Here is a 15,491-nt window from a genome sequence, read left to right as displayed (position 1 = left end):
TACAGAGTTGATCTACCTCATGAGCGTAAGTTGTGTTCGAACTATAGGGCTAGGTGAATGTAATTGTGATCCGGTCCCCTCTACAGGCTAAACCCCTTGGCTTACATACATGCCAGGTAGGGTATCTAGGGTTACATGGTCGGTATCCAAGAGATCATATGGAGGCGGCATGATATGTCTTGAAGTATACGTCAAGTCTCCGGGAGGTGCAGTCTTGATCCATCGTGCATCTAACAGAGTCCACCTCGAAGAGAATGGGGCCCCACCGGCCCATCCGAAGACTACGGGCCGTCTGAGTTAGTATCCCCACTTCTGGGACATCATCACCGTGATCATATCATGATGTGCCTGGACAGACGATGATGGATACCGTATAATGAATGGGCCCAAAGAGTATCTCCCCATTGTCGGAGGAGCAAATCTCAGTCTTGAATTATCAAGTCGCTTGACATATTTTTAAATGTACCTAAAAGTTACCATTATGATAACCCTTTTACAAGTAACGCTGGGAAACCCAAAGTAACCATCTAGTATGAAGGTCCACAATATTCTCATGGTCCAAGGGCGTGGGTATATTTTAACATATAACATGAAAATATCGACAACAATGTTGACGATTTGATCTTGCAGTTATTTCATAAGTTGGGTCTGTCCAACACCACTATTCTGCTAACAATGTGTTATCATTATTGCCAAGATCCTTGTTTTGTTTAAAAATGCCCACGATCAGGAAAACAGGATCATCTGCAGTACATGAACTAGTCTTAGAGGCGAGACAAGGGATCTACTTGATGTTTATCTTTCCATGTATGCAACTGAGTTTTCCTCCGAATATCATATTCTAGAACCATTGAAATTATAACATAGAAACATAAACTTAATTATAAACCTGAAAAGAAATAATAATTTTTTATTTTTTCTTGTAGGGCATATTTCCAATAGGAACAAGGTGGGTCTGATGCCAACTGTTGGCCTGAGCTATGGACTCCGGCGAAGCCAAACACACACATAAAGATCTCGTCGAGGAGATTTTGCGTTGTGTAATTGTGTGCAACCTTTTGTTTTCTTCTTCCATTTATTCAGAAATAAAAATGATCGTGTTGATTGTGTTGATGCATCTCCAACATATCTACTTCTCTAAAAACTTTTGGTATTGTTTTTGCCTCTAATTTTCATAATTTGAATGAAACTAACACGGGTTGATGTTGTTTTCAACATAACTGCCCTGATGTTATTTTTATGGAGAAATAAAAGTGGTCAGAATCGAACGAGGATTTTTGGAGAATTATTTCAAAATATTTAATAATTTATGGAGAGGAAATGGACTGGAGGGGAGTCACCTGGCCTTGGCACGACTAGGTGGAGCCCCCTAGGGCGCGCCATGGGGGGCGTGTGTTGGGGAACGTAGCAGAAATTCAAAATTTTCTACGCATCACCAAGATCAATCTATGGAGTAATCTAGCAACGAGGGGAAGGAGAGTGCATCTACATACCCTTGTAGATCGCTAAGAGGAAGCGTTCAAGTGAACGGGGTTGATGGAGTCGTACTCGTCGTGATCCAAATCACCGATGATCCTAGTGCCGAACGGACGGCACCTCCGTGTTCAACACACGTACAGCCCGATGACGTCTCCTACGCCTTGATCCAGCAAGGGGAGAAGGAGAGGTTGGGGCAGACTCCATCCAGCAGCAGCACGACAACGTGGTGGTGGTGGAGGAGCGTGGGACTCCAGCAGGGCTTCGCCAAGCACTACGAGAGACGAGGAGGAAGAGAGATAGGGCTGCACCAAGAGGGAGAGGATCTCGTGTGTCTTGCAGCCTCCAATACCTCAAGTATATATAGGGGAAGGGGAGGGGCTGCACCCCCACCTAGGGTTCCCTCCCTAGGGATGGAGGCAGCCCCCAGATCCCATCTGGGTGGCGGCCACAAGGGGGAGAGGGGGAGGCGCACCTGGGGTGGGCCTTAGGGCCCATCTGCCCTAGGGTTTGCCCCCTCCCCTCTTGGAGGCACCTTGGGCCTTGGTGGGAGGCGCCCCAGCCCACCTAGGGGCTGGTCCCTTCCCACTATTGGCCCATGTAGGCCTCCGGGGCTGGTGGCCCCACCTGGTGGACCCCCGGACCCATCCGGTGGTCCCGGTACACTATCGGTGATGCCCGAAACACTTTTGGTGGCCAAAACCATACTTCCTATATATTAATCTTTACCTCAGGACCATTCCGGAACTCCTCGTGATGTCCGGGATCTCATCCGAGACTCCGAACAACATTCGGTAACCACGTACATACTTTCCCTATAACCCTAGCGTCATCGAACCTTAAGTGTGTAGACCCTACGGGTTCGGGAACCATGCAGACATGACCGAGACAACTCTCTGGCCAATAACCAACAACGGGATCTGGATACCCATGTTGTCTCCCACATGCTCCACGATGATCTCATCGAATGAACCACGATGTCAAGGATTCAATCAATCCCGTATACAATTCCCTTTGTCTATCGGTACGGTACTTGCCCGAGATTCGATCGTCGGTATCCCGATACCTTGTTCAATCTCGTTACCGGCAAGTCTCTTTACTCGTTCCGTAACACATCATCCCGTGATCAACTCCTTGGTCACATTGTGCACATTATGATGATGTCCTACCGAGTGGGCCCAGAGATACCTCTCCGTTACACGGAGCGACAAATCCCAGTCTCGATTCATGCCAACCCAACAGATACTTTCGGAGATACATGTAGTGTAACTTTATAGCCACCCAGTTACATTGTGATGTTTGGCACACCCAAAGCACTCCTACGGTATCCGGGAGTTGCACAATCTCATGGTCTAAGGAAACGATACTTGACATTAGAAAAGCTTTAGCATACGAACTACACGATCTTTGTGCTAGGCTTAGGATTGGGTCTTGTCCATCACATCATTCTCCTAATGATGTGATCCCGTTATCAACGACATCCAATGTCCATGGTCAGAAAACCGTAACCATCTATTGATCAACGAGCTAGTCAACTAGAGGCTTACTAGGGACATGGTGTTGTCTATGTATCCACACATGTATCTGAGTTTCCTATCAATACAATTCTAGCATGGATAATAAACGATTATCATGAACAAGGAAATATAATAATAACCAATTTATTATTGCCTCTAGGGCATATTTCCAACAGCGTGTGGCCCCCCTAGTTACCGCCTTACAACAATTCCACCGCCATAAATTCACATATACACAAGAAAAATCACGGAAGCTTTCCATGATACGGAAACGCCCCAACCTCTTGTTCTTCCTTTGGAGATCTGATATGGAGTCTGTTTCTGACTCCGGAGAGGGAGATTCGTCGCCATCGTCATCGTCACCCTTCTCCAACAACAATTCTATGATGCTTCCACCCTTGTGTGAGTATTCCCATGTAGGCACATTGAGGTAGATAACAATTGGATGAGAATTCTTATGTGATCGATGTCTGATTTGTTAGGGTTTGATGCCTAGTATCCACTATGTTATGAGATTATTATTGCTATGACTTTGATATGTTTAATGCTTGTCACTAGGATCCGAGTGCCATGATTCAGATCCGAACTCTCTATGTTTTCATGAATATATTTGTGTTTTAATCTTACATGCAAGTTGTATGCACATGCTATCGTTCTGAACCTTAGACTCCAAAGTGACAATAATTGGGATATCGATGGAAATGACTTTACCTTGAGGATTACGTGTATTCACCGCATGTTAGTGCTTTGTTTCGGTTCTCTATTAAAAGAAGCATCTTAATTACTATTTTCACTAGGATCCCGATACCACGGGAGGGTAGAAGAATAGATGTTATGCAAGTTCTTACCGCAAGCACGTACAACTATTTATGAAATGCATGTCTACAAATGATTGATGAATTGAAGCTAATTTGTTGTTGCTCTATGTTATGACCATTCCATATTGAATCTCATATGAACAAAACCCACAATCTACTTCCATACCTACGCTTTATTTACTGTTGCTCCCGTTACAATTACTACTACTGTCGCACTTTGTTACTACTCTGTAATCTACTGCCACTGTATCATTACTGCTACCATATTAGAGCATCTTCAATAGCTTGTCTATATGGATGTCTATACTCGTTTTTCACGACATGAGCCCAAAACAAGCGTCCAACAACTTGTCTATATGGTCGTTCAAATATATACATCCTCTAAATCGACCTCGACAATGTTCACGCCTGGACAATGTGAAGGCGCCGTCTAAACTCAGCTGCGGCCACGATGTTTTGCTCTCCCCAGCGATGGACCACCTGTCACGGTCCCTGTATATAGACGTTCTGATGCAAAACTGAACATGTATACGAGGAATCCTTTTAGACCATTGTCTATATGAATATATAGACATCCAAATATACACATGCTATCGGAGATGCTCTTACTTTTCTAGTAATAAATTATTGGAAGCAAGTTATCTATTCAGATGCAAGTTATCCACCATTTCTTTAAAAAAATTGCATTTTCCCTACGAGAGGACTAGGAAAAAAAATCTGGGCCTTTAAATGCAAAGTCGACGAAATATTTGACCAGAGCGGTGATAGAAATTGCAGCTCCCTTGCCCGGCTGCCCCCACCACACCAGAGCGCGGAGGCCACGCAAAGTAAACTTGACCACTTCCTCTCCTAACCCTTCTCTCGCTCTCCCCAGCGCCGCCCCATTTCCGGGAAGCTCGCCCGCCTGCCATGGAAGACGCCGAAGAAAATTCCATGTAAGTTCCTCCGATTTTCTTCCATAACTTTTCTCTCTTCTCAGCACATATATAACTACTTCCCGGCGCACTCGACGCACAAAGGCTTGGCCGCTTTCGCTTCTCCCGATCCCGCCCTGATTTGGTGGTAGAAAAGGAGAGGAATTTGGGAGAGAGATGTATAGAGGAGCTGAAAATGCGTGTGCGCTTTGAAGGTTCGAGACCAGCCATGTCCTCGGCGCGCTGCTGGCCTCGTCGCCGCTGCTGGCGCGCGCCTGGGACCGGTGCGCGGCCGCCGCCGCGATGGGCGCCGCCTCCTCCGGGTTCGCGCACGGCGACGGCGGCGGGGACGGGGGGACGGTGTACGTGGCCTTCTCCGGCCTGCAGGCCGCGCTGTCGGTTGCGCGCCCGGCGGTGGCGAGCGGCGCCGACGTCTTCGCGCCGGTCGGCCTCGCCGGCGACGCTACCGGCGCGCGGGCCTTCCCGCAGCTGGCGGCCGCCGAGCCGGACGCGGCCGCCGCCGGGGAGCGTGTCGCCGTGCAGGCGCTGGCTCTGCGGTGCTTCTTGAAATTGTGCGGCTCCCCTGAGTTCCAGGTAAATTAGTCAATCAATTAGCCGAGAATTTCTCATCAATCAGCATTTAATCGAGTGTTTATCTCCTGAATTTCCCAGATTAATCATTTTTTCTTGTGATGATTGTTAGCGTGATGATCTGATATTTTTTTGGTTCTGGTCCTTTGGGCCAAGTTATGGTGATGTTGATGCGCCTGTCTTTAGTTGGTTGGTATGTCCCTGTGTTCACACTTAAAAGACTTCAGACTGCAGACATCAGTAGATGAGATAATGTACTACTACTTGATTATATTATGACAGTGTCAATTATTTGAGATTTCACTCGATAATAACTTAACAGCTTAACTGGGACAATAAATTTAATAACATTGTGGCTTGTGGAGTAATGAAACAAAAACTAAATCATTTGTTAGAAAGAAAACCAAATCTAAAGGTTGCATGTGAGATTGCCGTTGACTTAACCTTCTTTGTTTATTGTAGTGCCGTCTGAAATTGATTTTGTGTTGCGGTAGGCTAGTTCAGTGCATATCTTCTCCTTTCTGTGTGATTTTTTTACGATCAGTTTGGTGCCTTTGGCATAGAGTTTGTAAGTTCATCGAAAAGATCCAATCTCTATCAAACTTGGCGGCCAGCTTGAGATGCTGTGCGCCTGTCCACTTTATGTCACTGCAAACATAAAGTACGGCACAGATGGCGCATTACGCATCACCCAACCAAGACTGTATGCTATTGCTATTTTGTTGTCACTTGCATGCAAGGAATTTTGGTGTGACCCACGGGCAACAGATGAGGATGATTGAGAGCAGCATGGAAGTATATATACCATACGGCTTTATTTGGAACGCATGAATTTGCTGGGAATTTTATGCAGTAATTTCACATGAAGTGGATGCAACAACTGCATTCCCATTAGAGTCGGGGGAAATTTCCGTGTTCTGGATGAGGGCTGCATCTAGAGCATTTATGAAATTCAGTGGTCCATGAAGAATAATAGTGCGTAGTTTACTGTCATCCAGAGTACATGCTGATTTTGATGAGATATACTCTTCATGGGCTGTCCAGATGTGAACAACTTTTTTTGAATTTGGTTATAATTACGTAGTATCATTTTACTCGGTCAGCAGGCATACGACCTTAATGTTTCTTGACAAGTTCAGTAATGCTTCAAAGATCTTCACCTGTCTTCATCTGGTGCTATAATTCTCGTATCTTTCTTGCTATTCTAAATAAAATTTGTGGCCTGTTCCTTACTTATGAATCAATCTGGATGTTTATATTCTCCTTGATCTTTCTCCTGAAAATAGTATTTGCTATTTGCAGTTATGCATCAGAAGATTTTTTTTTTCTTTTCTAGCTCAGTATTGTAGTGGTTTGATGCTTTTTCATTGCTGAAAATTGTTTCTTACTCATTGCATTCGGTTAATGACAATACAGATGCTGCTAAATCAGATCCAGGGCAAGGCAGTGGTGTTCACCGGCCACTCACTTGGTGGAGCCATCGCCGCTCTTGTGGCGCTGCACTACCTCTGCATCTCATCGTTAAGCTCGCCATGCAGTCCATCTCCTCCTGTGCTGTGTGTCACATTCGGGAGCCCACTGATCGGCAACGGGGCCCTGTCCAGGGCCATCCTGCGCGAGCGGTGGGGCGGCAACTTCTGTAATGTCGTCTCACAGCACGACGTCGTCCCGAGGCTCCTCTTCTGCCCCCTAGACGCTATCCCTGTGCGCGTCATCATCGGTATGCAGCTGCAGCAATGGCCAGGACACACTCACAACACGGGCGTAATGACCACTCGTGTTGTGGACGCCGAGCAGGATGGGCTGCGTCAACTGATACAGGCGCATGTCCGCACGGTTGCCATGGAGCAGAAGCTCGTGGACCCAGAGTCGCGAGGCGGGAGCCCTTATCGTCCGTTCGGGGCCTACGTGCTGTGCTCGCCGGAAGGTGCAGTGTGCGTTGACAACTCAACAGCGGCAGTCCAGATGCTCTATGCCACATTTGCCGCTTGCTACGCGCGGGGCAACACGACATCCCTGGAGGCCGCACACTCTTGCTACGGCGATCTTGTGCTGAAAATGCCACAGAACTTGCTCCTCAAGCGGCGCCCGCATGCCATGGACGTGTTGGCGTCCATGTCCAACTCCAACTACGACGCTGGCATCTCCCTGGCTATGGAGGCCTCCGGCATTGGCAGCGAGGCAATGGAGGCCACGACAACGCGATACTGGCTGAAGGCGTCTAAGCGAGCGGGTCGCAGCCCAAGCTTGAACTGCGCGGGACTCTCAACACGGCTGGGGCGGATCACTCCATGCCGGGCACAGGTCGAGTGGTACAAGGCATCATTCGACGGCGACATGGGGTACTATGACGCATTCAAGCAACGGAGGTCACCTAAGAAGTTCAACATGGCCGACATGTGTCGCATCAAGCTGGGCCAGTTTTGGGATGGTGTGCTCGCAATGCTCGACAACAGCCAGCTGCCGCACGACTTCCATCGCCGGGCCAAGTGGGTGAATGCCGCCCGGTTCTACCAGCTCCTCGTCGAGCCACTGGACATCGCAGACTATCACCGCAAGAACTTCCACAAGACCAGAGGCGGCTACATCACCCATGGCCGGGACAGCAGGTACTCCCTCCGATCCATAATAAGTGTCGCAGTTTTGAACTAAGATTGAGGGGGAGTATGTTGGAGCTGCATACACCATTTGTTCATGCTTGGTCAGTGAGCTCACAGAGATCTACACTTCACAGGTATGAGCTGTTCGACAAGTGGTGGAAGGAGAAGGGAGCCTTCACTGGTACGAGCACCGGCGACACGGCTGCCACAGCGAGGAGCAAGTACGCCGGGCTGACTCAGGATCCATGCTTCTGGGCGAGGGTGGAAGAGGCATGGGATCAGACTGAAAGCGCCCAGGCTGAGCAAGACGTGGCGATGTTGGCGATGAAGCTCGGGAGGCTGCGGGAGTTCGAGCGGTACGCCAGGGAGCTGGTGGAGAGCAAGGAGGTGTCGATCGACGTCCTTGCGCCGCAGTCCAGCTACACCCGCTGGGTGGAGGAGTGGAAGAAGCTCTTGCTCAGAGACGAAGCCAGAACAGCGTCCTTGTTTTAGTTCTGATGATGAATTAGCTGGAGCAGCTCAAGAATTCTATTTTTTTTTTTGCCACTAGTTTTAGGTAACTTAGTATAGCCCTCGTATAGGCGGTTGTAAATACGCGTAGGCTTGCAGACCGCAGTGGCACTGCATTATGTTGTTGTATCAGTTCTTGCATCTTGATGCTGATTTATTCAGTTGTTTCTTCTTCAAGGCCATCGTTGATCTGCATTATTGAGCATCTGGGTGGTATAGTGTCCCTGTATGATCAGCGTCTGATATCAAACTTTGCATGACACCGTGATACCGCATCGCAAATTCAAATCTGCAAGTTTTAAAAAAATTCCAACATGTGTCTACAATCCCTAAATTTCAAATCTAAATTAAAACTACACATCGTGAAACAAAAAAAGCAAAGGGATTGTAACACATGTATCTTGTGAATATTCAAATTTTCAGATTTTTTTTGAGAACTTCTAAATTAATATTTGGAGACATGTATTCTAAATGAAGCAAACTGTGAGATGAGTCTTTCGAATCGAAAGGCGACATTTTTGCCATGATGCTTACAGTATTCTAGATCATCGAAATCTTCAACGCCACTCACTGCACTGATGGAATCTCTCTGTCGCAACTGAACAGCTTAAGAGAAATTACAGGGTTTTTACTCAGGAAGAACGAAGAATTTTTGGAAAACGCTGTCACAAACTTACAGACTACAGCATTCTGAATCAAAATGACATTTTGGAACACAGAACATATCTGATTGACAACGAAGCGATTCAGTGATCATCAGCCACAGTGTTGCTTGTATTCAGCGCTGATGTGCATATGTCAGGAACAGACTAATATCAGCACCTAGGAAAATGCCATGTCGCCGGCGCCTCCTCGCCCTTGCACGATCCTCTAGGAAGCGGCGAGCGGACCGACTCATCACTCATGTCGAATATCGCGTACGAGCTCGGCGCGCTCGGCGCATGCTTCCAGTACCACTGGCAACGGTCGTCATCCAGGAAGAAGATGCAGTTCCCCTTCAGATTGTACTGGGACGCACAGACAGACTTGGAGCATCTTGGCCCAAGAAACAGCACCTGGTCGTCCCCCACGCTCCTCTTCTCAACCCACTGAGACGACTGAAAGTCTGCCTCACACACCTCGAATTCAAACCGTACTGCTCTGATCTCGAACCTGGTGTGGCTGCCGGCAGGTGTGTTGCCATAGATGGTCCCGCGGACCAGCAGCAGAGCGCCGCGGGATTCAGCCAGGTATGTGTCAAATACGAGGAGGAAACCCGGGAACCGCCTGAAGGGCCAGGGAGGACCCTCGATGATGCGCTCGATCCGGGAAATGAGTAGGCTGCCATTGTCACTGTCCTCCTCGACATCGATAACGTAAAGGTTCCTCCATCCATCAACAATGAGCAACTTGCCTCCGTGGAGAATTATGTCAAGGGACCTGTCGTAGCCAAGCGCACTTACAAACCATAGGTCACCTCCCGGTCGGCACACCGCAAGGGTGCGGAGGTCCCCAACGTCAACGATGGCGGCAACAAGGAGCTCTGAGCACATGATTACCTTGTATATTGACATGGTTGCATTCAGGTCCAGACAAATGTAGCGTATGCTGTGACCGTTGATAACTTCGTCAGGCTCCTCGATGGGGTCGTACATGTCTAGGTCAGGGAGCTTCAAGGTGGCCTCAGAGAAGGTGTCTACGAGGTAGCAGATGTCGTCACATGCAAAGACAAGCCACTCACCGCAGGAACTGTGGAATTCGGCACCGTTGGGGATCTGGAAGGATTCACTGTGGGGTAAGGTGAAGAAGGTTCCACCGGGGAGTATGAACCGCGGCAATGGCGGAGGCAGCTGATGCTGCCTTGCGGAGGCGCACCAATGGCGGCATACAGCTGCGAAACGGATGCGGTCAGAGTGGGCAGGGAGGCGGAGGAGGACCAGGCCAGCAAGCTCTGGTGGTATGTCCGACCATGATCGCTGGTACCTTGCCATGCTGCTGCTTCCAGGAATCTGCTTCAGAACAAAAAATGGGGGACTCTTAACAGGGAGTCATATTGTATCATTGCAAAATGAATCACAGTAATCTGGATTAGGCAGTATGAAACATCAGGAATAGGCGATTAGATGTGCTCCAGTGCTATGTGGGTGAAATTGAATGACTAATTTAGTGCCTCTGTTTCGAAGTGTGAAGTCCATTTTCACTGTCCAACTTTCATCTTCAAGCTAAAATTTCCATTTATTGTTATTCAAGTGGTTATATAATCACAACCAAAAGAAAGTGTTCAATCCAATGGTGCCAATTTCCTGTAATACAACTCACATACTATCATACTCCATTTCTAAATCAGAGGGAATATTATTTCTACATCGAGCAGGCTTTATGTCCATTTTGTGCAGTTCTTATAATCGCTCTTCTCTGCTAATAACTGAATGAGATTCAATTTATTTTTCTCCTTCACCTCCTTTCCACACCAAGAAAGTGCACACATACAAACACGGTTGGCCGTCTAAGAGATAATGATCATTGATCAATATGATTCTCTTTTTCTGGCTAATACGAGCAGTCACAATCCATCAGTTCCACCCGTTAATCTGGGACCAAATCAAACCCTAGGTAGCAGCAAAACGAGCTGCAACATTTACCGGAGACGACGACGCTAAACCAACCAGCGAGGGCAAGCTATCTGGAATCTGCCGGATGAAAATATGCTGATTTGGCGTTACCTCTACGACTTACGTTCCTCGACGGCGACATGCATCCGCCACCGGCCCACCGCTGATCTAGCCGCCGCCGGTGCGCGCGTGAGGCCGTGTGCTCTGTACGACTGTGCCGGTGTACAGTTTTTTCTTCTGAGACAATCCGGTGTACAGGTACAAAGGCTTCAGAAAATGGGCTGTAAAACTGGAATTAGGCTGGGTGCGGTGTCTGCTGGGCTTGAGGCATCTTTGGGCCTACTCGCCGTCAGGTTTGGACTGGACCTTTGAGAAAAGAGTCTGCATCTGGGAAGGCCGAGAAAACGCTCGACGCGCCCTCTGGAAGGCCGAGAAAATGTATGGGTGAACCACTTCCTACAAAACTGGGACCTAATATAAACATGCATTTTGAAAGAACTATACTAAATTGACACTTCGGTAAAAGATGGGTAATTTCTGTTAGTTACCATGGCAATTTTAGTGTTTAGTCCATGCCATTTTTATTAAGTAGACAATGACATATTCAATTTAGGTAGCATGGTATTTTTATTCTTTCAGAGCATTACAATTTTAACAGTTAGACCATGGCAATTTTAATTTAGATAGCAATGGCATTTCTTACTCTTTAGAGCATGACCATTTTTTGTGTCCTAACTCATGCCATTTTATAAAAAATATTTATGTTCACATGCCAAATTCATTTTGGACCCTGAAAAGTGGTGTCAATTTTTTTTCTAATTCATGGCAAAGTTTTTTTGTAGTTTTTTGCACTGTCACATGGCATTTTTGTACTGATCCATGGAAAAAAATAAAGAAAAAATGTTTTAATAAACATGTCAAGTTTTTGCACAGTGACACGGCATGAAACATTTTTTTTGTTTTGTGAAAGAAAAAACAACACAGTTTGGCCCAGTTTTCTTGATTTTGTTTTCAGTTTCAGGCCTTTTTTGTTGCTTTAAAAAAACTTTTTATTGTTGCTATAAAGCTGTGCCTTTTTTTTCCTCAGTTTTTGGCACGTGATGTGTGGTTCGCTGTGGGGATTCTTTCCAGCGAACGTAAAACGTTCGATGGTTCCCTCCTTCTGAGGAAACGATTTGTTCGCGCGAGGGGCTTCCCGCGGGAACATTCCCGAGTTAAGGCTGTGTTCGCTTCACGGGATTTTGATACTTTTCCATAGGAATGTCCGTTCCACAGTTTTATCTCCCTTGGCAGCGTTCGGATCAAAGGAAACATCTACAATATCCCTGTGGAAAGATTCTCTCACAGTCGCCATTCCAAAGGATTTTGTAAATCTGGTCTAATCTCTTTTTTGGGCGGAGGCCCGAGGCAGCCACTATGCAAGCTGAATAAAAAATTACTTCACATGGCAGTGAGTGAAGATAAACCGGCATGCAATGAATAAAATAATATACGTTCTCGCATTGCTAGTCCGAACACCTCTGTAAGGTTTTCAATGAACCGAACACCTCTTCTTTTTCTCATTCGTCTGTTTTGGGTCATGCAGGATTGCACTGTACAACCAACTCCGTTCCTGTACTTTTTTATATTCCTTAGTTTTTCTGACCTGCATACCGAACGGGCCCTAATTATTCACGTCCATCGAAAAAGCTAGCGTGTAATCCTCATCAAAAAACAAAAACTAGCGTCGAAAATAATTAAGAAGGAAAGAGAGGTTGCCGTCATCGATCGATCACGAAATTGCGGCAATCCCGCGAGGGCTTGTATCTCGGTTCGCTTGCATGCGATCGTGGCTGCCCTACGACGACGAGTACGACGCCGCCAAGGCCGGCCGGCCGGTGCCGATCGAATTGGCGATGACCACCATGGACTCCCTCAAGGACGACAACGTGGAGGAGATCCTGCTCCGCCTCCCATCGTGGGCCTCCCTCGGACACGCCGTGCGCGCCTCCGCCGCGTCGCCTCCAGCCCCGGCTTCCTCCGCTGCTTCCGCGCACGCCACGCCTCGTCGTCGCCCCACAGCTTCCTCGGCGTCTTCTCCCGCTGGCAACCCTCCGGCCTCCCCCTCTTCCACCTCGCCGGCCCAGCCCGGTCCGACCCCGGCCTCGTCGCCATCGCGCACGCCGGCGACTTCCTGCTCGCCCGCCTCGAGGACGACCCGGGGTGGCCGCCTCCTCCTCTCCAGAGGCAGAGGCAGATCCCTCTCCGTCTACGACCCCGTCTCTCTCTGCCGCGTCGACATAGACCGCCCGCACCACGACCCCTTTCCGGACGGCTACATCGCCGACGCCAACTGCCTGGTCGACGACGACGGCGACGCTTCCTTCCGCGTGGTCTCCCTGCAGGTAGACGATCGCCGCAGGCTGCGGGCCGTCGAGTACGACTCCAAAGCACACGGGTGGCGCTTCCACCCTTGGGCGGCGGACACCGTCACGCCGCCCCCGGCGTACCAGACGATGTACGCGGCCGGGCTCATGTTCTGGAACCACGACGGGGACACCGCCGGGGCCTCGTCGCTCTTGCTCGACACCCGCACGAGGGACTTCTCCATGCTCCCTCTCCCGGCAACCATTTCGGAGGCGGGCTCGAATACCACAAGGTACTCCATCGGAGAGACCGACGACGGCAAGTGCTGCCTTGTGTGCGTCAAGGACCGCCGGCTGCAACTGTGGCTGCTCAAGGAGAACCGTGGTGGTCGCAACCGCAATATTTGGGTGTTCGAGAAGGAAAAGCCATGGATCAAGCTGCTTGGCGGATTTTGCCAGGTGCAGCACGTCGGGAAGGTGGTCGCCGGACTGGTCATCGTTTGGGCAGGCAATCCCTCTGATGGCGGCGGGGAGTCGTTTCATCAATCATCATTATGCCATTGACATAAAGAGCCTCAGCCTCAAGGCCAAGCTTTCCGTTGTTGGAGGTGGAACGGTGGTTCATCCTTTCATACTACCATATCCGCCTGCTGGGTTCTTGACGCCTGCCACGCCACACACGCCTCAGATGGATATTTGCAAAGGTATGTATATATGTGTGTGAATCTCATTTTTCTGGTGTCTACTTACTGTCTAGATCAGCTTGCTAGGAAATATATATGTGTGTGATCAGTAGTTGCAAAAATCAATCAAATCGGTGCTTGCCATAATATTTTCAATCAAACTGGATTACGATTAGTTCTGTTAGATGGACATCGTGCATCATGCATGCATGTATGCAGAATTCTGAGAATAAAATTCTTCATCATCTAAAAATGGTTGGGCTGGTAATTCCTAAACTGAATTGACAATATATAGTACTCCCTATGTAAACTAATATAAGATCTTAGTATTAGTTTACAAGGGAGCACCAGCTGCAATGACAGTATATATAATGAATATTCTTTGGATATTTTTGGAGTGGATCGAATTTTGAGCAGAAAACTAACATGTTTACTGCATGTGCTTCATTAACATTTGCAGATAATGAGACGCAACAAGAACCGTCTTCTTCCAGGAAACGTAGGAACGCCCTCCCGCCCACCCTTGAGCTCCTTCAGCCGCCCATCATCACCATCTCCGACGACGCTAGCACCGTGGCGGCCTCCGCTGCTCCCAGAGCCGCCGCGCCCTCTCCTTGCCGCAGCTCGCGCATCCAGAAGTTATACAACGGGGCATGTGTTGGCTCCATTGGGCGCTTCTCCAAGCGCAAAGCCGCTGTTAGCTCCTCTGACAGCGGGATGGTGAACCGCTCATGCTCCTCCTCCTCCAGGCGGAAGAAGACCAAGGTTCAGCACGCGGCTTCCAATGCTGCGACCTGAACATCGACGCCATCCTCACTGGTGCGTCTCAGAGCTCTTCGGCGGGCATCCGCGACTGCTCGGACTCTTCTGCATCCTCCAGGTCAACCCCATGGCTAGCCGTCACCACTGCGATCACTCATTTGAGGTTGTTGCATTATGCATGCATTTCAGGAGAATCAAGTCTTTTGGCTTCAGTCTCTTCCGTCAGGTCATGTTTAATCAGTGTCAGGTTTCATGTTTAAGTAGTGTCAGGTTTCAGTTAAGCTTTCTCTTAGAGAAACCCTCTGCATGTGCTGGCCAGCCGCACTTCACGCGCTTGTATCTGCATCCTTTGCATCGTATCCAAGTGTTATTCATCCGCGCTTCAATCGCTTGAATCTGCATCCATGCACGCTCTGCCAAGTTCAGTTTCGGATCAACGTGCAAATTTTGACATGAAAAGTCCAGGCGTCGTCGTATTAATTGGGCTATGATGGATGGAAAGCTTCAACAGCTGGATCAGACACCATGTGATGGATGATATTTGATATTGCTAACCGCAGCTTCACATGGTCGAATGAGAGACGTGAGCCAACACTAGTAAAGTTGCACACTGGACAGGGTTTTAGTTAACGCTAACCGAAAGCTGAGCTTTCTTCAGACTACAGCCACAGCAATTGCAGCAAC

At 48.4% G+C, this 15,491-nt stretch overlaps 2 protein-coding genes across 2 annotated transcripts; one reads left to right on the top strand and one right to left on the bottom strand.

Annotated features, from left to right (window-relative positions):
- Positions 1–4,576: 4,576 nt before the first annotated feature.
- On the top strand, positions 4,577–8,603 carry LOC123086651 (lipase-like PAD4). Its single transcript, XM_044508430.1, has 4 exons — positions 4,577–4,746; positions 4,941–5,319; positions 6,733–7,925; positions 8,051–8,603. Exons 1-4 carry the CDS (start codon positions 4,721–4,723, stop codon positions 8,406–8,408), a joined length of 1,956 nt encoding a protein of 651 aa, XP_044364365.1. The 5' UTR covers positions 4,577–4,720; the 3' UTR covers positions 8,409–8,603.
- Positions 8,604–9,001: 398 nt separating this feature from the next.
- Positions 9,002–11,238, bottom strand: LOC123082176 (uncharacterized). Its single transcript, XM_044504564.1, has 2 exons — positions 11,129–11,238; positions 9,002–10,414 (listed from the first exon to the last, which is right to left on the bottom strand). The coding sequence occupies exon 2, from the start codon at positions 10,394–10,396 to the stop codon at positions 9,242–9,244; it is 1,155 nt and encodes a 384-aa protein (XP_044360499.1). The 5' UTR covers positions 10,397–10,414; positions 11,129–11,238; the 3' UTR covers positions 9,002–9,241.
- Positions 11,239–15,491: the final 4,253 nt, after the last annotated feature.

Source organism: Triticum aestivum, chromosome 4A, assembly GCF_018294505.1.
Source record: "Triticum aestivum cultivar Chinese Spring chromosome 4A, IWGSC CS RefSeq v2.1, whole genome shotgun sequence".
In the NCBI taxonomy this organism is placed as follows: Eukaryota; Viridiplantae; Streptophyta; class Magnoliopsida; order Poales; family Poaceae; genus Triticum; species Triticum aestivum.
Note: the sequence above shows the minus strand (reverse complement) of the source record. Positions and strands in the feature narration are given on the sequence as shown.